The following is a 20,851-nucleotide window of genomic DNA, read 5'->3' as shown; positions in this document are numbered from 1 at the left end:
TCCATCACTAGCCGCCGATGTTGATTTATCCGATATTGAATCACTTTCACGGGTTCTCTTTTTGCTTTGTTTTGTTTGTTGTAAATACTCCGAATTGGAGGGCAAAAAGCATCATTCACTCCACAATAGGAGGATGTCGGATGTGGCTGCAAAAATCATTAAATGCCGCCGTAACCGCGAAGGAAAAAGCGTAAGTGAGGGAAGCAATTCGAATTCATTGTTGGGCAAGCGGGCTGCTGGTAGAGAGAGAGCGCGCCGGTCTTTCAACGTGGCGCGTTACGTCAGTTTGAATTTGATACACGCCACCGCGGAAGGCGAAATCGCGCGCTGCAATGGTGCGTTGAAATGATCTCGGTGCGAGATGGAATATGCCTTTAGTTCGAAAATCAATTCGGTTAGCCGAAGCCGAACAGTTACATTTTTAATCGTTTCTTCCTCTCTCTCTCTTGCTGACATAAGAGAGCGCGGGTGTCGGTGCAAGAGAGCCAAGCAAATGTTTGTAATTAATGTAACGCCTAGCAAATTCGACTAATTCGACCACGGCCAGTGTGGACGACAATGCTAACAGAGCGTGGCAGAGCAGCTGAAATCATTACTTTCCCCCGCGCTTGGCCACACGCGTCTGATTGGTGTTAGTTGAATTTTTATTTTATGAAGGGAAAGTTTGGATAAGATAAGCTGTAACCGTGGGTCTGGTTGTTGCGCATTTTTATGCGCTCGATTATGGAACTGTTGAATACTACTGCAATGATGTACGGCGAGCCGGAATGGCATCATTAATGTGAGATGTGAAACGATACCGTGGCAAGACAGTATCTGGTCAAATGTCATGGTTTTTAAAGAGTTAATTCGAATTAGAAATACGATTGCCAATGATTTGCTGATAACAAAACAATGAAATGCAACTTTCAGTTTCCAAATCTGTAATCAACCGTCACTTTCAAAATGCACTTGAGCGCGTAGGACAGTTTGAATCTGTTATACGCACGGTCGAAACGCTTCGTGATGCGCTGCAAGCAAATCCTCCGATGTGTGGCGTTTTCAAGCAAATCGCTGTAGCATTGTTTGTGTGTGTGAATGTATGATTTATGGATTTACGCTTTTTAAACATGTTTTTGTGGTTATTTAACGTCTTTATTTGTTAATAATGCACGTCCTGTTTTCAAAATGGTAAAAACAGCAGAAACATCTTTGCGAAGTAGCTTCAATTGCCATACAAATCGCCTTTGTTCAAGCAAATCGTATTGACGTCTCCAGTAGCAAACCTTCCAGCCGGTCCGCGAAGGGTTAATCCAGCAAGCGTCACAAGTCGTTTGTGATATCGCGGCAATTCAACAGCATATTTACAGAGGCGCTGCGTTTCGGTCCGGCAGGAAGAGAAAACGACTCCCTTCAGTAGGTAGGCGTGTGAACTTTCGGTGTGCGGGATTTTTCGTCGTGCATAAAGCCCAAGTGCAATCTCGCGTGCAGTGTGTGTGATAATTTCCACTGGCAGCAGTCACTTCCAGCTCGTGCTGTGCGTTCCGGTGGACTGGAAAGGTTAGCGGGACGTGGTTGTTGCAACAGAAGGGAGAGTTGTCGTCGTCGTCGTTTCGGTGTGGAAGAAGAAACGGCACACCACACACAGAGCGCCGTGCAAACACACACTCTCGAGAGCCCCGAAAACTTGTCCAGGCAAGATTTATCGTCCACCCGTTGTTGGGTTTGGCGGAGAACAGAGAGAAGGAAGCAGGAGAGCGGGCGTTAGGTGTATGCCAAAATAGGATTTACCCTTCTGCTGTGTGCAGTGTGGAGAGGTGAAGAAGAGCAGTGAAAAGGGGACAACAAAAAGAAGCCGAGCAACTCGGTGTGAGTGTGTGTATGTGCATGTGTGCGTGCGTATCCTTTTCCAGCCCTTGGCTATGGTGCGTTTCCGTGTGCGCTTGTGTCAGTGACATCGAAAAGCAGCAGCAGCAGCAGCCTGTCAAAAAGCAACGCCTGCTAGAGAGCTACCAGGACACTTTGGAGTGAAGAACAGTGAAGTAACAGTGCAGTTTTTTTGTATCTTTCGGCGACGACATTTTGCGTGATTACGGATTAAGCAAAGCCCTAAAGCTAAAGTATGCAAAAGTAGTGCAAATCCTTGTGCAAAACCGGTACTGCGAATGAGGGTGTAGGTGTGTGTGTGTGGAGAAGGAAACAAGGAAGCAAGGAAACAGGGCGCTCTGGTGTGCGAAGTTTTGGAAGTAATTCTTCTTCCCCAAAGCCAACACCCTTTCTGGGGGTTGGTTACAGATTGGATAAAAAAACGGAAAGAATAGTGAAGCGAAAAGAAAAGCAAGACACACAACTGCACCTCGACACGATTGCACAGTTTTCAGAGCAGGACGAAGTGTGTGTGTGTTTGTGTCTGTGCGTGTGTGTGTTTGTGGGTGAAGAAATAGGACAGGAAAGAAGTGTGAAAAAGAAGCGAGCACAGGAGCGTGCGGAGGTGTGTGACTGTGTATGACCAGATATCGTCTTGTGTGGTTGTGTGTGTGTGTGTGTTGTTGGAAGCATAAAGAATAACTGCACCAGAAGAATAACTGTGTGTCTGGCCTGGAAGGGGGAGGGAGTCGCAGCATTTAACGCAGCATTAACAACACCAGCAACGCCAGCAACAGCGGCACTAGAATAACTTTCAAACATCCAAAACATGACTCATAAGCCGCAAACTGGACAGCAAAACTGTTTCCAGCTCTCTTCTCTCTCCCTCTGTTTCGCTGTTTCTCTCCTTGGCGCTTTTACCCGTATGGCTTGCTTTGATTTGTAGCTGTGGACCAAAATCTCTTGCTGCTGTTGATGCAGTTTTCCATTTTTTGCAACAAAACAAAAAAGGAAAGAAAAAGCCTCGCTTCAATTGTGAAAGTGATTATTTAATCCGTCCAACTCCAACGAACCCACCAGAAAGAGAGATATGTCCGGCTGTGGGGGCTGGAGGAAAACGTCCCGAGCATTGTCCATAGTTGGTGTGGGGTGTCTTAATGTTTCCCGGGGAAGAAGCCGGTGCCTCTGACCACCAAACAAACACACACACATATACATGATTGATGGGAGGAAATTGGGCGAAAGTTATACTTCGCGGTGAAGTCTTCCCCTGTTCAAAATTGGATCGGGATTGGAGACCGCAAAGAGGAGGAAGAAGAAAAAAACAACAAACTGCCATGAAAGGGGGCTGTCGAAGTGCGTTTGCGCTTATCAAAAATTAAACATTACCCACATATACTCCTCCGTATCTCGGACGGTTTTTGCTGTCGCTCGGGTTAAAATGGCAATATAAAACACACACCTTATGAGTGCCACTTACCACCAGCTCACGGCAAATCCACTCTAAAAAAGCGTCCAATTAAATGTTTTATTAAAAAAGATATCAATTAAGGCGGTTGTCGTCGCTCTCTAAGCTCACCGCTCTTCCCCTACGTGCGGCTTTTTAGCCCGTTAGTTGCGGGTTCACCACACCACCGTAGAGCAATGCCGAAAAGTTGCGTATTGATTACACAATAATAAAAGCGAAAGGAAGCAGCACAGCACCGCCGAAACCACTCCACGTACGACGACGCGGCCAGCCAATGATGATGGTGGAGGAAACCGCAAAAAAGGAAACGTCTTTTTGATCGATTGTTCGGGTCGCGGTTCCCCCCTCGGTGGTGGTGGTGGTGGTGCTGGAGGTCATTTTCATTCGGCATGTTCCGACTAATTTTAGCCGTTCTAGCATTGATTCATTGGCGGCATTAAAAGTCGTGAGTAATGAAGTACAAACATCGTGCGTGGCCTGCAGGGGTCGAGCTCTTCTAATCGCGAAGTAACGGCAGGGAATTAGTCATTGGCCATGATTGCCCTGGACTGTGGAACACTGCCGTAACGGATTCTAACTAATTGAAGAGAAAAATGGACAAGAGGTACATAGGCAAAGGCTTTGAAATATTCGGGAGAGATTTAAAACACTCATGCCTTTCCGAGCCAATGTTGTGTTATGGCCTACTATGACGAATGTCGTCGTGGCGTGAAGCACAAACATGTGCAATAAAACAAACGCTATCGTGCGTTCTGTCTTAGTTTGACCGTGGCCCATCCCCTTTGCTGTGCGCTGATAGACGCCTGAAGCAACTGCCCAGCGGGATCGGGCTCTTATCGGACCCAAACAAAAAGTACAGACAGAAAGCAACACAAAAGACCTCTCCACGGGAGATAGAGAGGGGCCCGTGCCCGACGAGGAGGGGGGCAATGTGCTACTATTGCTTCTATGGCCGCACGACACTGATTCGCACTTGAAGAAGGAATGTCGGTTGGTTTGGTTGTTGCGGCCACGTCCGTGTTTTGACGTGCCCAGTACACACCACCGAGCCGCGAAGTGATGAGCGCACGTACTTCTCCGCGCCCCGCTATATTGCACCGGAAGTCTCTACCCCCCCCCCCCCCTCCAGTTCCCCAAACAAGTCAACACAAAAGAGGTAAAACGGGGCCGCACGCGGGGCCGATTTTTTTGGACACAGCACAGAACAGAGATATACGCATTTTTAGAGCTCTTACTTACTTGGGTGTGTTGTTACTTTGCCCATCCGTGTCTCTATTATTTGGAAGGTCTGGTGAAGTGGAAGCAGAACGTTTAAACACACACACACACACTTGAAACGGGTAATGCTCAGCATATTTCTTCTTCTGGAGGGATACGCAAGAGAGGCACCGGGATGAGGGAGAGGGCGGAGAGGAAGTTGCTTATGCGGCAACTTATTCCACACACATGTGTTGTTGTTGTTGGGCCATCGCTAAGGGCAGGCTGAAGCGGTTGAGTCAGTACCATTCGGCGGTTGGACAAAACGTGGTAGAAAAAATCACGATCATACTTATTCCGGGAAGCCGGGAATGTACGACGAGTGCAGTGTGAACGAACGCGCGTTTTAGGTCATATGCGGCATGGTCCCGCGATGTGCATCAACCGCGTCTTGGTCCTGTTGCTGCTGTTGCTGCTGCTGGTGTAGTTGTTGGGCGACAGCGTGTTTATTTGTCCGCGCCCCATCCCATAAGCCCTTAAGACATATTGGAGTTGCCCCGTGAGAGAATGGACAGAGATTCATCTTTTTTTTGTTCGTCTTCTCTCGCTCTGTTCTGTTTATAATTGATCCCGCCGAGTGCCCTGCTGCTGTTGCTGCTGCTGCTGTCTAACCGTTTCCGCTTGGATTCATCAGCTAGGGTCATACGTACGCACTCACACTGGCCTTGTCGCACCATCGGAATCGGATGCAATCGGAGCAATGGACGGCGACGGGACCATCGGAATGTTACATCTCTTTTAGCTACGAAGCGTAGGCAACATTAATGCCTCACATACACGTTCTTGCCACAGCACAAACGGATACATTGTGTCACATAACGCGCACATCTTAAGATCGACACAGTTCCGTGCCCAGATGCTTTTTTTTCTCGTTCCATTAGCACAACCAACCGGGAGCCCAGACCATATGGGTCGTGGGGAGAAAAGGCAACTGTAGACGCAGCATGAAGGGCATGAAATACATGCGGTGAACTACGCTGTGCGAAACAAACGGTGCGAAATAAATGCAGTAATGCATCTTGCATTCATTATCATTCACTTGCTGCAAAACGCATGCGCGTGACGTAAAGTCAAGGCAAAAAAAAACCCGTGCGTGGAGGAGAGGGAGAATGAAGGAGAAGCATACGAGAGATAAGAAAGATAGAGCGCACGTTGTTGCTGGTGTTAGAGACTATTAACAGTAATGCTACAACTGCTACTACTACTTCCACGGTCACAACGCGGCAGCGGCGGCATCGGCTGGGGGGAACGTAAATTGTTTCATTTGGAATGAATTAAAACCACTCTCGGTCACCGACAATCATACACTGAGCCGCGAACATTGCGTCTTTCCGCTTCCAGTGCGTTACGGGGCTTTGCCCATAGAGAGAGGGTTGATTTATTTACATTGAATCATTGCCAATCATTGTGTGTACTTTTATTGGCTCTCCATTGCCGCCGTAGCGATAATCTTTCGCTTACCGATCGGTTCATTGCTTAGAATGGCACGGAACGATGAGTCTTAAGGCGACAAACAAACGGTACACTCACTCTCCCTACATCACCATCCGTTTATGTTTAAGGTCTGCGGCCCCGTTAGACACACATTCACACACATACACGCCGTACATGGGCGATGGGCAACTGAGACATCACCAAAGGGACGCTGGGTGGTGGTGGGGTGTGTCATGCAAAAAAGGAGATCTTTTCATAAATATTAATAATGCATAGAAACCGCCCGGGTGTTGTCCCTTCACCGCGCGTGTGTTTCCCGCGCAAACTGCAACTGCGCCCGTGTGCATGGTCGCGCGCCCACCGCCCACCACTCCCCTGCGATACATCGTGCGAATATGTGTGCGATTTCTAAACGATTACCAGACCTCTATAACCTCAGCAAGGGAGAGAGACGATCGTTTGTTTCAATTAGATATTACGACCACCTACCCTAAACAACGGCTTCGACACACAGTGGGGACAACGCAAACCAACCCCCACGGCGGGGACAGCACAGTTCTTCTTCCCGTTTGGCTTAATTTATAGCTCGTCGTAAGTGATCGCTTTCGATTCGCGGCAGCACACAATCACACACAAAAGTCGCGCCAGCCAGTGCGTTATCGGAAAGGTCGCGTGACGTGAGTAGGTCAAGATGCGTCGTGTGTGTGTGTGTGTGTGGCATTCCTTCTGGTAAACGCTTACGGCTGCAGCAGTCGGCCGGACCAGACGGACACTCTTTCCTCTGACTCTGAAAGCGATCGATCTTCATCGATCGTGCTTCTTCAAGACTGCATTTCTCTACGCGGTTTGCGCAAGCAGGAGTTCTAACCTTACGTCCAATTTTTAAGAATGTTTCCAGCCTAGTTTGTGTAGTGTCGCGAAGAAATAAAACGATAAGAACTCTGAACGAACGAACGCAAGTGTGACAGGTGTGTCCTCGTGTCCCATCACTCTTCCTGTTTTCTCTCTGTGTCTAGTGTGCATGTACGCGTGAGTGTGTGATAAGCGGTGATATAAGCAGAGTATGAAAATATGAGCACATCAACGCCCACAGCACAGCAGACGGCCGGACCCGGTGCCGGTGGACCGCCAGTACCGCCGGTGAAGCCCGTCCTTTCGTCGCCCGGCGCCTACATGGCCAACTTCCAGGGGTCGGGTGGTGGCGGTGGTATGCCAGTGGCGGCACCTCCCATTACCGCCGGCATCCACGGTACGAACAAGACGCACGAGAAGCCGACGATCGCCGCCCGGCCCATTCCACCTCCGAAGCTGCCAAACTACTCGTCATCCTTCAACAAGATCGATCGCGATCGAAACGAGTTCACCAAGATCGACAAAGCGGAACGGGAAAAGGTTAGCCTGGTGAGGAACCGCGACAACTTGCGTAGTATTGTGGGGGGAGGGGGTGGGATGAAAGAGAGGATCATCATCGATCGATCGCTCCAGTTGCCGGAAGATGATCCTTCTTTACCGGATTGCGTGTTTGTGCTTCCTTTTCCAAAAAGGGAGAGGAAAACGGTTAAATTTTATTGATTATTTCATTAAATCGGCTCTTTGGCTCTTTGAAATGTGCCTACCATCCGATCATGGGTGGAGATCGAGCTCTGCATACAGACACAAACTAAAACAAACAGTTGCGTATGTTGAGGAGGGTTTGTATACCTCTCAATTGCGGGGGGATAATGCAATCATCATTGGATGGGTGGTAATAACAATCCTTCGGGATTGGTGTGGGTGTTACGATGCTCACTGTACCCCGAAGTGTGTGCCGTTTCTTAATGCCTGTCGGCGAGACGTTGCGCCTGGTTGGGTTTTACCTTCACGTCCCGCTGCTGCAGCAGAACGAAGGAATCTTCGGTGTTTAGAAAGAGGGTGGAAAAGGAACAGACAAGCCCGACCAGTCAGTCAGCCGTCAGGCAGGGAGCTACTAATGACTAATTTCACGCTCCATTTCCGCGGTTTCCTTTTTTTTCTAAAGCTGTCTGTTTTACATTAATGTTAAGTTTGATTTAGTTTGCTGTTTCGTTTGTTATTAAATTAGAAAATTAATGTATTAGTTTTACAACCAGTGTTCGTATAAACGATAAGGATCTGTGTGGTTAGAATAGTCGTGCCCATCGCGTTGCCTTCATTTTTACAATTCTTCTTTCGTTCTCCCCGGTGTGTCGTTGTTCTTCGTTGCGTGTGTGTGCGTGTGTGTCACCCTGTGTTTGGTTCGGTTTTATTAATTGATTCGTTTATTTTTGTTTGGTATGTGTGCTTTTCAGTTGGCAACGAAGCGCGAAATGTTCTTCAAGTCGGAGAGCAACAGTCCGTCCGGACCGCCACCAAATCCACCGGTAGGGCTGAACAGTCTCAACCTGGCTAACAACAACGTGATCGTGAGTTGAGCTTTGCGTTGTGTGGTTGGCTTCCTACTTTGCTCCCGCTTCCTCCCCTCCTCCTTGCTCGCTCGCTCGCTTGCTCCTTGTCCTCCTGCTCTCTTCACATCGTTGTGCATTATTCCGCTTTCAACAAGCTCTAACCTCCTACTTGCCTACTAACATTGCCTTTAGTATCCACCATACCCTACCCCCTCATTCAGCTTTATTAATGTGGCAAACTAACAGCTAATCCAACACTTCCGTCTCGCTTCTCTTATTCTATCTCTCTCCGCAGCATAATAACAGCGCAAACGCGGCCAACGATAAACACAGCACGGCAGGGCTCACTAACTCGGTTGGCGGCGGCGGCGGCGGTGGCGTCACTAACAACAGCTCACCGGCCGCGGTCTCGATTGGCGCAATGGTCACCAATAACAATCACAACGGTCTGAACGGTGCACCGGCCACGAATGGCAGCGCTGTGCACGCGGCAGCAGCAGCGGCGGCGGCGGCAGCAACCGGGAACAACAATCTCGGCGGAGGTGGTGGCGGTGGCGTGAACGGGCTGGCGACCAGCATGAACAGTATTTCGCTGAAGGAGAAGCGGGACGCCCTGCTGAACCATCACGATAGCGGTGCGAACGGTCACCACGGTCATCATCACCATGCGGATGCGGCGAACGCGAAGCTAGCAAACGAACGGCACGAGAAGGAGAAGCCGGTGATGAAAACGAAGCCGAAGGAGCTGGACGGGTACGTTGGGTTCGCGAACCTGCCGAACCAGGTGTACCGGAAGGCGGTGAAGAAGGGCTTTGAGCTGACGCTGATGGTGGTGGGCGAGTCGGGGCTGGGCAAATCGACCCTGATCAATTCGATGTTCCTGTCGGACATTTACCACGCCGAGCAGCATCCGGGACCGTCGAAGCGCATCAAGAAGACGGTGGCCGTCGAGAGCACCAAGGTGCTGCTGAAGGAGAACGGCGTCAACCTAACGCTGACGGTTGTCGATACGCCCGGTTTCGGTGATGCCGTTGACAACAGCAACTGGTAGGTCGCAGAGAGGGAGATAGAGCGAAGCTTCTTTGTGCCATAACCCTTGCTCGGTTAATGCAATGTGTGTTCTATACTCTATTCTACAGCTGGCTACCGATAGTGGACTTTGTAGAGTCGAAGTACGAGGAGTATTTGACGGCCGAGTCACGCGTCCACCGAACGGCGCTGCCCGATTCGCGCGTGCACGTTTGTCTGTACTTTATTGCCCCGTCCGGGCATGGGCTGAAGCCGCTGGATATCGAGTTCATGCAGCGACTGTGCGATAAGGTGAACATCATACCGGTCATTGCCAAAGCGGACACGCTGACTCCGGAGGAAATCACTCTCTTCAAGAAACAGGTAATGTTGTTTGTGGTGGAGAGGCAACTGACGTGTGTGACTGACGGGACGACGTATACAATGGGGTGTTCTGTTCGATTGCAGATTCTAAACGAAATCGCTCAAAATAAGATTAAAATCTACGATTTCCCGGACCCGATGGACGAGGAGGAGGACGCAAAAGTACTTCGCCAGCTGCGCAGTCGCGTGCCGTTCGCTGTGGTCGGTGCGAATGCAATTATCGAGATCGATGGTCGCAAAGTCCGTGGACGACGCTACCCGTGGGGAGTTGCTGAAGGTACGCGAGAATGAAGGGAAGGTGTTCGTGGGTAGAAAACTATATCACACATTTCTTGCCCTTTTGCATTTTAGTTGAAAATTTGGACCATTGTGATTTCATCGCTCTGCGCAACATGGTCATCCGGACGAATCTGCAGGACCTGAAGGATGTGACAAACAACGTGCACTATGAAAACTATCGCTGTCGAAAGCTGGCCGGTTTGGGTACCGATGGCAAGGCCAAACTAAGCAATAAGTAAGCACTCGGGGCACGCAAAAACCGAATCTCGAACCTCCCGTCCTTGTCGGTTTGGCCTGTGCTATTTTCTATCTTAAATCTCATTTCTAATTTGTTGGCTTTCTTGGTTGTGTGTGCATTTTTTTCATTTTGCATTTTGCAATAGCTGCTCTAACGTTGCATCAATTCACGGTCCAGCTGCGAATGGTTCGACGAGAGTGAACGTGTGGTGGGTGCTTTGCCCTCTTCCGTTCTCTTGCAACCATTCGGAGCTGATCCGGGAGTGTGTATGATGATGGTTTATTATTATTTATTATAACACACGCGTGTGCATATTTAAAACACTGCTGCTACTGCTCGGTTTAACACTAAATTCATTTTCATTTCTCACCCTTTTAAAACCAAAAAACAAAAACACAAAACAAACGCCCCCATATTCATCACTCATCCAGCTTATGCAATATTGGAACTGTTAACACAAACGGTACTGGATGGTAAGTCAGTCTACATGGTAAATGGGAAAACTAATTGGTATTAGCGTTATCATAGCATCTTTCCATCTCGCCCCCTTCCTCGTTTAGTGGCTGGGTGGTCTCTATGAAAGTGAAATCCCGCCAAACCCCTCGGCTGGTTATGGTTTAAACCCAAAACTCCGGAACACTTCCGGTGGGATTTCATTTTGATAGAGTCTTCATCATCTAAACGCGATGTGTGTGTGCGTGTGTAACACAGCATAAATAAAACTCTTCAACAGCTCATCATCATAATCTTTGCTTGCATGCATGGCTTCTTTATTCATCCGTTCGTTTATCGCATTCGTTTAGTTGCTAATGAAAAAAGAAAACATGAATCGCTTTCTGTACCAGCGTGCATGTAGAAGAAGCAGAGAGAAAAGCGCGTTTTGAAATGAAAGAATAGTGCGAAATGGATGATACTCACGAAAACGTTGAAACTTGTCCCACAGGAATCCACTGGCTCAGATGGAGGAGGAAAAGCGGGAACATGAATCAAAGATGAAGAAAATGGAAGCCGAAATGGAGCAAGTGTTTGAGATGAAGGTGAAGGAGAAGAAACAAAAGCTCAAGGACTCGGAGGCCGAACTAACCAGACGTCACGAGGAACGAAAGAAGGTGATGAATCAAGCCGGGAGGAAATTCAGCATCATTTGATGTTGGCGTTGATTGACAGAAATAGAGTACATGAAATCTAATGAACCAATTCCCATTTTTAGGCACTCGAGCTTCAAATTCGTGAGCTGGAAGATCGCAGAAAGGCTTTCGAGCAGGAGAAAGCCGAATGGGAACAGCAAAACGGTGTCACGCTTGACGAGCTGCGCCGCAAGAGCCTCGAAGCCAACAGTAAAGAGTAAGTATTAGTAGCTTTCGGATGTGTACCTTCTTCTTGCTCACTTTGTTACTTGTTACGGTTTTCTTCGATACCTTTTTTGAACATTTTTTCTGTGTAATATGTTTGGTTTTTAGTTTTCAAAATCCCCCTTTCCCTGTCTCGCCAACGATCTCCACCATTTTTAAATCAGCAAAACATTCGAAGTCATTCGGGGCTCGAGGCTAAAGCAGGCCAAAGGAAGGCTAATAGTAAACAGTAGATTGTATTTAAACGTAAACCAAAAAGTATGCCAACGACAAGTAAGAGACCTTCGTGTAGGCTTCTGGGGGTGTGCTTTTGGATTTTGACCCATCAACGATCGAGACGTTGTTAGTAATCGTATATACTTTTTACCCATGATCACCATGCTCTAATGGGCCTGCGCATATTAGTTAAAGAAACTTTTTTGAACGACAAAAGCAATTCTTATTCAACAACCCGTCTGGGTATCGTTTTGTACAGCATCGTTGCGATTTTGTTATCTTATTGTATCTTTTTGTTCATTTTATTTGTTTTCTTAATATCACATGAATGATGCTATTTTTATTACTACAAAATGTTGCCGTGTGTTCTTGTATACGTTTTGATTCATTTTGATCAACGCTCTGTTCAGTTGTTTTGTGCCTTACCTGCTGTGCCTTACTTGTGTCAATACTCTCGTGCTGCTCTATTTCGCTTGCCTATCTTCTGTTTCTCGCAACCTTGGCGGGACTTTCGTCTGTTTTCGATGGATAGCATTTTATGTGGTGTAACTGGAATGATCTTTTTTGGTTGTTAAATTATCCAGAATCCAGAACTACTGCTGTTGCCTAATTTCAGACTCTTTCATTCCCACTCTCCTATGTGTCATGTCTAGAGAAAATCCCAGCTACTGTCCTAATGCTTATTTGTGGTACTATTTGATTTGCGTTTGTTTTATTCTTTTAGTGAGTTTGTTATGTTTGTTTTTACTTATTCATTTTGCTTCCGCTTTCTACATGTTAGTTTGCTTCATTGAGCTTATTGTTGTTTTGTGTTGGACCTTATCGTCGATCGGTCGGTTACGTTTGTACTTTATGTGTTTGTATAACAGCCAAAATACGATACAGACTTATGAACAGAAATTTATTTGGTTGTTTTCTTCTTCTTCTTTTCCCCTCTTGTTTACCCTTGCCATCATACGAAACAACAAAAACAAACACACAAACAAAACATTGAATCCAAAATTCTTTTCCAAACTCTGAAACCAAAATTTGTGCAACTGATAACACGAAACTGCGCTCTAAATTCTATCCTATCCTAATCTCAATACAAACGGCACACGGATACTCTGGAAAACACACGCAATATTTTCATAATTCGTATGAAAACAACAAATAACACTTTATCAAACAAACAAACAGGAAGAGAAATTTTTGTGTGAGTAAACATGACGAACCGTTTTGCCTTTTCCATACTCTTCAATCTACACTTTGTTTTTGTATATATTGAATATACAAACATCAAAATTGTGTATTTTTTCGTATTAAAACAGCATTTGTCACCCATTTTTTTCCTTACACATGGCGCGATCTTCTTACTGCTGGAGCATACTGCTATCACTTTACAAACAAAATGTATCTTTATCGACACATATTCCACGTGTAATGTTAAGGCAAATTCATTTCAACCGTTTAAGAACATGAATCACACTCCTCCAGCACCACCACACTCACTTCATTCTGCATCTGCATACATAGCGCCGTACGCGTTGGGTAGGATATGTGCTGTGGTAATATTTAATGTTGATTATGAACATTGCATTAACGGTGTAAATAATTTGAGATTTCGTTTTGAAGCGTTTTGTATGTCTCTTGTGGTATTAAATATAAACTCACAACAATTCGCGGAACATTTGGTGGTATTTGGACATTTCTGTCTGGATAGCAAAGCAAAGCAAAACTCCAACACACTACTTCCAAACACACTTCAGGGTTACACATTTACCTCAAAGTTGTAATTTTCAACACAGCGTGAAAGAGATTCTGTGTTGTGTGTGTGTGTGTGTGCATGTAGTACCTGCTAACAATGGTAAAGTGTTATAACATGACCGACACTTTGTAAAATAGATGATAATACATGTAAAATTAGATGATACACACAAGCAATTAGCGAGCCAACCGATCATCGTCTGCATAGATGGTGAAATATAGTGCAAAGCGCAAACACAATTGGTACATTATTTGTATAAAAAACACACACTCTAGTTGAACTCTATATCCCGTGTATGTTTGTATGAAGTAGTAACACCTCTCCAATCCCTTGATGTACAACTGATGTAAAAACAAATGCCCCCCAAATGCTTTCCAGGACCGCGTCTCTTGCATCAAGAAGTTCCGATGAGTCGAAGGGCAGGCGCGTGTTTGGATCGTTGCTGCGTCGGCACACTAGCTTCGGGGCGCCGGACGCCGTCCGTGGCGTTACCGGGGCGGCCGGTTCGACTTCCACTCTCACTACTAGCGCTAACAATAACGGCAGCACGGTGCCACCCAGCCCGCAAGATCATAACGATTCGTAAATGTGTGTGTGTGCGTGTTGTTTTGAGCGGTTGGTTTCGTTTATTTCGTTGATTCCGGGACTTTCATCATCACGAAAAATGCATAACACAGTAAAACAGTCTCCACGGAACGAGATCGCTTCTCGCGGCAAGGTGTAGCTGCATCTATATTTCATGTGAATTGTATGACCAAGCGCGGAACAACCATCCATAAATATCAAAATCTCACCATGCAAACCAACCGCAGTCGCCACACCACCATTCGCCACTAGAATTACTAGCGTACTACTAAAGCTCGCCTCACTGTTTACTCTTCTGCACCCACCCACTCTTACTTGTGTGTAACTTTCATCCCATTTATGCGATCAATTGTAGACCAAATGAAGAGGGTGAAGAAACAGTAAGGTAAACGCGCATTACTTACCATAAACCGCACTCTAACCAATCCCTATCACACACCACTCGTTCGTCGAAGCTAATATCTATCAGCACTGTGGAGCGGATGCTGAGTGGCAAACATAGTGGGACACATAGTCAAAGGTAGACGGAACGTTGGTATATATATATATATATTAGAAGGGTAAAAAAGGAGAATGCAAAAGCATTTATAAAAGCAAGCAGCATTACTCGGATAGTGTAAATGTAAAGTTTCCTTCTGGTAGTCTGGCTGGACACACGCACTATTGAGATATATTTCCCGCAGGGAGGCGGCACACGCCGTGTGTCGCTTGCTATCTTCAACTATCTTTTATTCCGTATTAAGTATAACAGTCAAAGGAATAGGGAAATCGATCGCAAAACAAACCTAATTAACCAAGTGGATCATCCAACCACATATGCAATAGAATGTAGCGTACGTGAATAAAAAAATTCTAGTGAGAAGGGCTTTCCTTACATATGCTACAGTACAGTGACGACGCGCGAAGTAGTAGTATTATACAGAGAAGATAGATTGCGGATCATATTTGGTATAGATTTATGAGCTTTTTCGAAAATATCCCACAAGTCACGACGGTTATAGGAGGGGAAATTAGAGTGGAGAAGGTTGCAGTAGATTTAAGATTTGAATGTTTTCATTACCACGACTCGACAAAGAAAGTGTAATACTCACCCGTTTTTGGTTATAACTGTATCTCGGAGAAGGCATTGTTGGGATGGATAATTTTATGTGTCAATTTTTATGTGTGCTTTCATCAATTGAGGGTTCGTCCCCCGTGTATTTGTCCTATGTGTATGTTTTGTAATCTCGTTACTATTACTACTAATTTACATCCAAAAGCAAACAAAACCGTATCATTATAACGCTCCTTTTGTAGTGGGAAATTAATACAAAACCATATAAACAAAAACATCACCGTTTTAGGAGGGCACATTTAGGCCAGATGGTTCTGATATATAATAAAATGGAAGAGGAAATAATTACATGTACGAAAGGCAATAGGAAACAAAACTGCTGTTTTTGAAATTCTTAACCCAAAAACTGTGGAGAAAGATGAAAATGCTTAAACAAACAAACAAACAAACAAACAAACGGCACAAAATAAATGATACAGCAGAAGCAATGAACGTAAAGTTTCCACATTAAAACCATTTGGCTCATGCGAACAAACTGACAATCTCTTGGCTGGCATTTTTCTTTCACACTTTCCCCCCTTTCTCTATTCATACTTAATACTCGTCCTGCATTCTTCATGCTCTCTCCCTGTTGTAACCACAACCATCTTCTCCATCTGTTTCTGTTACTGGACATCTGGGGGATTTGTGACACACTCTGTCTGAGGTATTGATCAATTAACTTACATCCTGTAAACTCCCTTGCTAGTACCAGAATCACATTGACACCGTTATACATTAACACATTATACTACCCTCTCCTCTCTGGGCCTTAGATTGTATCCTATGTTATGATAACGTGCACACCTTCATTTCGTTCCATGTATGCGTGTGTGTGTATTTGTGTGCGAGTTGTCCTTCTTTTCTTATACATTTGTTTATCTCTCTACAACTCTTTCTCTCTCTCTCTCTCTCTCTCTCTCTCTCTCTCTCTCTCTCTATTGCTGCATGTTGTTTTGAAAAGATCAAGTTCGTTTCGAAATGATTTGTTTTATCTTTGCATGTACCCTTTTCCGCACAGTTTATGCACCTTTCACTAGTAACAGTTGGCTTTTGCTATCACTTTGAGGATGTTATCATTGTTTCGTGAAACTCTTGCTTAATTTTACGTTTACTACCTACATGCTTGTTGTGGTGTTGTGCAACATTATCTATTGTGATATGCTTTAATAAGTCTCTAGAATACGATCAACAATGTGGATATTCGTATCATGGCCTGGGTTTTGTGTAGATAAACTAAGACACCCAACAAACCTCCCCTCATGGCAGGTAACACCTCGGTAGTTAGAGTTTTAGTCAGGATCATCACACCTCTACATGAAATCTCCGCAGAACCAAAACCACTCCTCCAGACATAGCTTTATCTATCTTTGGCGCTATGCAGTAGTTGTTAGCTTCTCGCCCCGGTCTCCGTTTGCCGTATCCTTACCTTCGTTTGATTAAATCGTTTTCGTATCCTGCAAGATTTTACTTCCTCCTTTTTAAACCCATTTTGCTCTACACCTTGATTATTCTTCTAGAGATACTCTTTTAGATTATATGCTATGAAATTCGTTTTGTTTTTCTTCCCTCATTTCTCAACATTACCTCCCTGCTCACCGACTCCTTTTCAGAACTGTGGACGGCAAAGGTAAGAAAAAGAAGGGCCTTTTCTAGAGTTTCGCTCACCGTTAGAGTGTGGTGTAAAGGACGGTGGGAAGAAAGTGTGCGCACACTGCTATTACTACTACTACTACTACCACCCGGAGATTGGCCAGCGATGATTGATGACGAGGACGATGAAGATGATGATAAGGATGATACGGACGAGATGAATGTGTGGTGGCTGGGATGTCAGGAAATGCAGAGAGCGGTACGGGAGTGGATCCACCCTATAGAAACATATGCCCCGCTCGGATAGAAATGGCACAGGCGCACACTTCCGCCACTACCGCCATTACGGTCTGCTACTACAGCTCAAACGGCGTCTACTAAAAACAGAATTCCCCCAACAAAAAACTCCCCCCAACTGTGCTGGAGACGCGACTGCCACAGTCGAGTATAGTTTAGGTAAGGTTTAAAAAGACAGTTAAACAAAACCGATCATAGCATCACTGCTAGCCACCCGCCACTTCACGATCATCTATCCTCTGTCGCATCCTAGCAAAACAAACCACAGCCTCTCTTTCTCCCTCGTTCCGCTCACCCGCTCATCATGCTTCCCGATCATCATACAGTATACTTCATAACAGAGATTAGTAACACCATCGGTCACAAGAAAAGGAGAAAGAGCAGATATTTTTAGGCAGACTTTCTCCAGCTGCGCTAGTACTAGTGAACGGAAATTCTAGTACGATCGCGCGCACAACACTTCACACTGCTGCTGACAGTGCTTCAGGGCGATGGCGACACAGACGAAAACAGAGGGACAAACCAGCCGTGTGTTGTGTGCTTGTATTAGTGCGCTACGCAAACGAGGGCCTACGGAAGGGAGCGAAATGCGATAAAAACATATATTTTGGTGTATAGTCCATTGGAATTAAGCTTAAAAAATACGCGACGACTTACAATTAAACGAGAGCGCTGCACCTCATATTATTTCTCGCAGGCCTATATAATCGAGTGTGAATGACTTTTCTCTGCCGCATGCACGAATGTTGCTTTCTTTCAATCTTCAAATAAACAAATTAAGAATGGTAAATCCTTACCGGAAGGACATACTAATGTCCCGTACAAGCAACACCTTTGGTATGATATAAAATTCATGAATGCTAGAGAAAAAAAATGTTCAGAAAACACATAAAACGGCAACCTTAAAATCGGTCCTCCACCCACCGTACACCACACGAATGGAAAGAGCGTGGATTAATGGACGAACCACGCAAAACAGTTTGGTACCAACACACCAACAAATCCATTTCCCCCCCACAAGCAGAGAGACAGATATGCCATATATATAGACATTTAGAGTATGTATATTTATTAAATTATTTTTAAGAAAACATGGCTTATTTTTTATATGAAAAAGAAAAGGGAGCGAGAGAGGGAGAGAGGGAGAGGGATTTGTAATCCGGGTTTTCTTTTTATATTTACAAACACACATACACACACAGGCGCAATACACTATTGTTTAATAAAGTGATAAGGAGTAAAGGGTTGCGAAATGGAGGAGCGATCAGCGAGAGACAGACATAAAAGTTTCCTCCAAAAAATGGACGACATAGACAAGAGCAGCTAATAATGCAATATGCAAATGTTACTATGTTAAAAGATTGCAAAAAAAACGGAGGGAAAAGTAAAGAAAAAATCACACAAATGAAAACGAATCAATCAATAGCCAGTAATCAACAAGTATAAAACAATATAAAACAAGAGCAGATAAAAGGAGAGAAAAAAAACAGCAACACGACGTGTTCGTGTATACATGTTCCTCTAAAGTTAAAATTAAAGGGAAGAGATATAAAAACAAAACAAATATGCTTAACTATGCAAGTAGTAGCAAGATAAAACAGAAACAGTAATTCGAAGATAGCAAACAGATGATAGATTTCTTCCCGTTCGTAGAGACGGTTCGATTTCTGTTTAAAAGACATTCGCTAAGTACAACACCATATATTTGATATAAGATCAGCATAAGAACAACACGACAAACGGCGGTACCAATAGCGGTTAACAGCAGCAGTGATTTTTAGCTACAAATACACACAGACACACACACACACACACTCGCATTCACTCACCAGGATAATAGAGCACACACGTCCCATTTTTTCGATCATTTACGATTTAGCGCAATTTATGCAACAACAAAGCACAGGCACAGGAATTTTTACCTTGATTAGATAGAAAAAAAGAGTAAGTAGTGTTGTTTTTCTTGTCGATCGTTTGCGATAAGAGGAAGAGAACTCAAAACTCCCCACCACCATCCGGTTAACCATCTCTTGGAAAAGGCAATTGCTGCTAACTAGTCGAATTTTTGTACTAAAAACTACACTCATAAACAAAAACAACGAAATAAATAAGGTAGGGAGAATTGGAAACATTTGAAACGGTTTAGTCGTCGCCTGCGTATTGGCGGATTTTCCTTGCGAAATTCGTGCAATACACGCGGGTCGAGAAGAAGGAAGCTAAGACAAACAGAGGAATTGCTTTGTGATTTTGCAGATCGCGGGGGCACCTGTTGTTGTTGTTTAGTCACTTTACAGGTCTCGCTCAACCTGCAAGGAGAGACACTCGCACAAGCCGCCGCAACACGCCGTCAAATGATACTTTCTATTCGCAGCAAAGTATGGAACTCATTTCGACCGCTGGCTTGCGTGCGTGCGTGTAGCGAGAGTGTCCGCAAGTGTAGTGGAACTGAGTTGAGCGAAGAAAACAGTTTTAAAGCCCAATTTTACACAAATAAATACCCCCGATACCAAGGCACAGGTCGTCGTTGCACTCACAGACGCTTCAACGGCATCTTTGCTTTGAATGCAGCAGCCCACACACACCCGTGGCTTTCTGTATTTGAAATTAAACTAATATCAAAGCTCTGCTGTACAAAGCGATGAGAAGAATGGAAGGTAGCTTTTTTGGATCGATCCAACTCACGTAACATTTCATCAATTCCACGTAGACAGCAAGTTAGGAAGCTATTTAACTCTTTAAAGAATTGCAACAGTACAACAGCAGACTAACGATTCCACTTAACCAGCTAGCGATAGATAGAGCGATGTAAAAGAAGAAGCAAGGCTTTCCCTCCAGCGTTGTGCTGGTTTTTGTTTTTGACGGCGAAAAGGAAATTGATCCCCCCCGGCCGGTGTGTGCCGCGAGGTTGTCGGTGTGATGGGTTGCAAGAAGCTTGATCATTCAGAACGATCAGTAGATTAAAGTGATCGATAGCAATAGGCCCCACTAATGGAATCTTTAAATGGGATAAAAAAACATTCAAACTTTCTGCTGCTCTGACGCTGTCCAACACACGTACTCTCTCTCTCTCTCTCTTTATTCTCTCCTTTGTCTCCAAACAACACACGCTGGTAAAAGAAAATGCTTATTCACAATTAGTCATGCCGGTGGTCACAGAATAAAGAATTATAAACTTACCAAATAAGGATTAAAAACAACGCTCCCCTCCTTCCTTCCAACACACAGCGTACAAAGCAAGTGTGTTGTGGGATCGATCGATGCTCTCTCTCTTGGAAAAGCAAACGCGATTAGAGATGTGTTTCAAATCAAAAACAAACACAGTGCAACTGGGTATGGAAGCTGGGCAGAAAATAAGAATGATAAAAATGTAAACAGCACAGAAAGGAATTCCGAACAAAAAAGGATATATATCTGTATTTTTGTGTTGTAAAACTTCTTCTCACTCCGTGGGGGAAGTGAGGGAGAAGAAGTTGTGTGTGTGTGTGCGTGTGTGTGGTAATGATACGACAGTAAACAAGACGGGAATATATTATGCTTAAGAGAGAAAACGTGTTTGTGTAGCCTTTTCTTTTATGTGCATGAAAGTTTACATTCGAAATGATAGCATTGTAATTCCTTGTCCGTGTCTGCCTCGATTCGTTTCAAAAAATGCA

The 20,851-nt window shown here is 44.9% G+C and overlaps 1 protein-coding gene across 50 annotated transcripts; it reads left to right on the top strand.

The window, feature by feature from the left end:
* Positions 1 to 1,273: 1,273 nt before the first annotated feature.
* Positions 1,274 to 20,746, top strand: LOC1269634 (septin-7). 50 transcript variants are annotated; one of them, XM_061645690.1, is made up of 12 exons: positions 1,275 to 1,399; positions 6,892 to 7,405; positions 8,311 to 8,424; positions 8,702 to 9,453; positions 9,546 to 9,798; positions 9,883 to 10,075; positions 10,150 to 10,312; positions 10,747 to 10,788; positions 11,259 to 11,424; positions 11,526 to 11,659; positions 13,063 to 13,078; positions 14,009 to 14,180. In XM_061645690.1, exons 2-12 carry the CDS (start codon positions 7,076 to 7,078, stop codon positions 14,039 to 14,041), a joined length of 2,196 nt encoding a protein of 731 aa, XP_061501674.1. In that variant the 5' UTR covers positions 1,275 to 1,399; positions 6,892 to 7,075; the 3' UTR covers positions 14,042 to 14,180. The 50 variants fall into 50 exon arrangements, with proteins under 50 accessions (XP_061501667.1, XP_061501660.1, XP_061501647.1 ...); XM_061645683.1 differs by lacking the exon at positions 13,063 to 13,078 and having other exon boundaries at positions 1,274 to 1,399; positions 6,892 to 7,396; positions 8,311 to 8,382; positions 14,009 to 15,811; XM_061645676.1 differs by lacking the exon at positions 13,063 to 13,078 and having other exon boundaries at positions 1,274 to 1,399; positions 8,311 to 8,382; positions 14,009 to 15,811.
* The last annotated feature ends 105 nt before the right edge of the window (positions 20,747 to 20,851 follow it).

The sequence above is a fragment of the Anopheles gambiae genome, chromosome 2 (genome assembly GCF_943734735.2).
Source record: "Anopheles gambiae chromosome 2, idAnoGambNW_F1_1, whole genome shotgun sequence".
NCBI classification, from domain to species: domain Eukaryota; kingdom Metazoa; phylum Arthropoda; class Insecta; order Diptera; family Culicidae; genus Anopheles; species Anopheles gambiae.
This window is presented reverse-complemented; position numbering and strand designations above follow the sequence as displayed.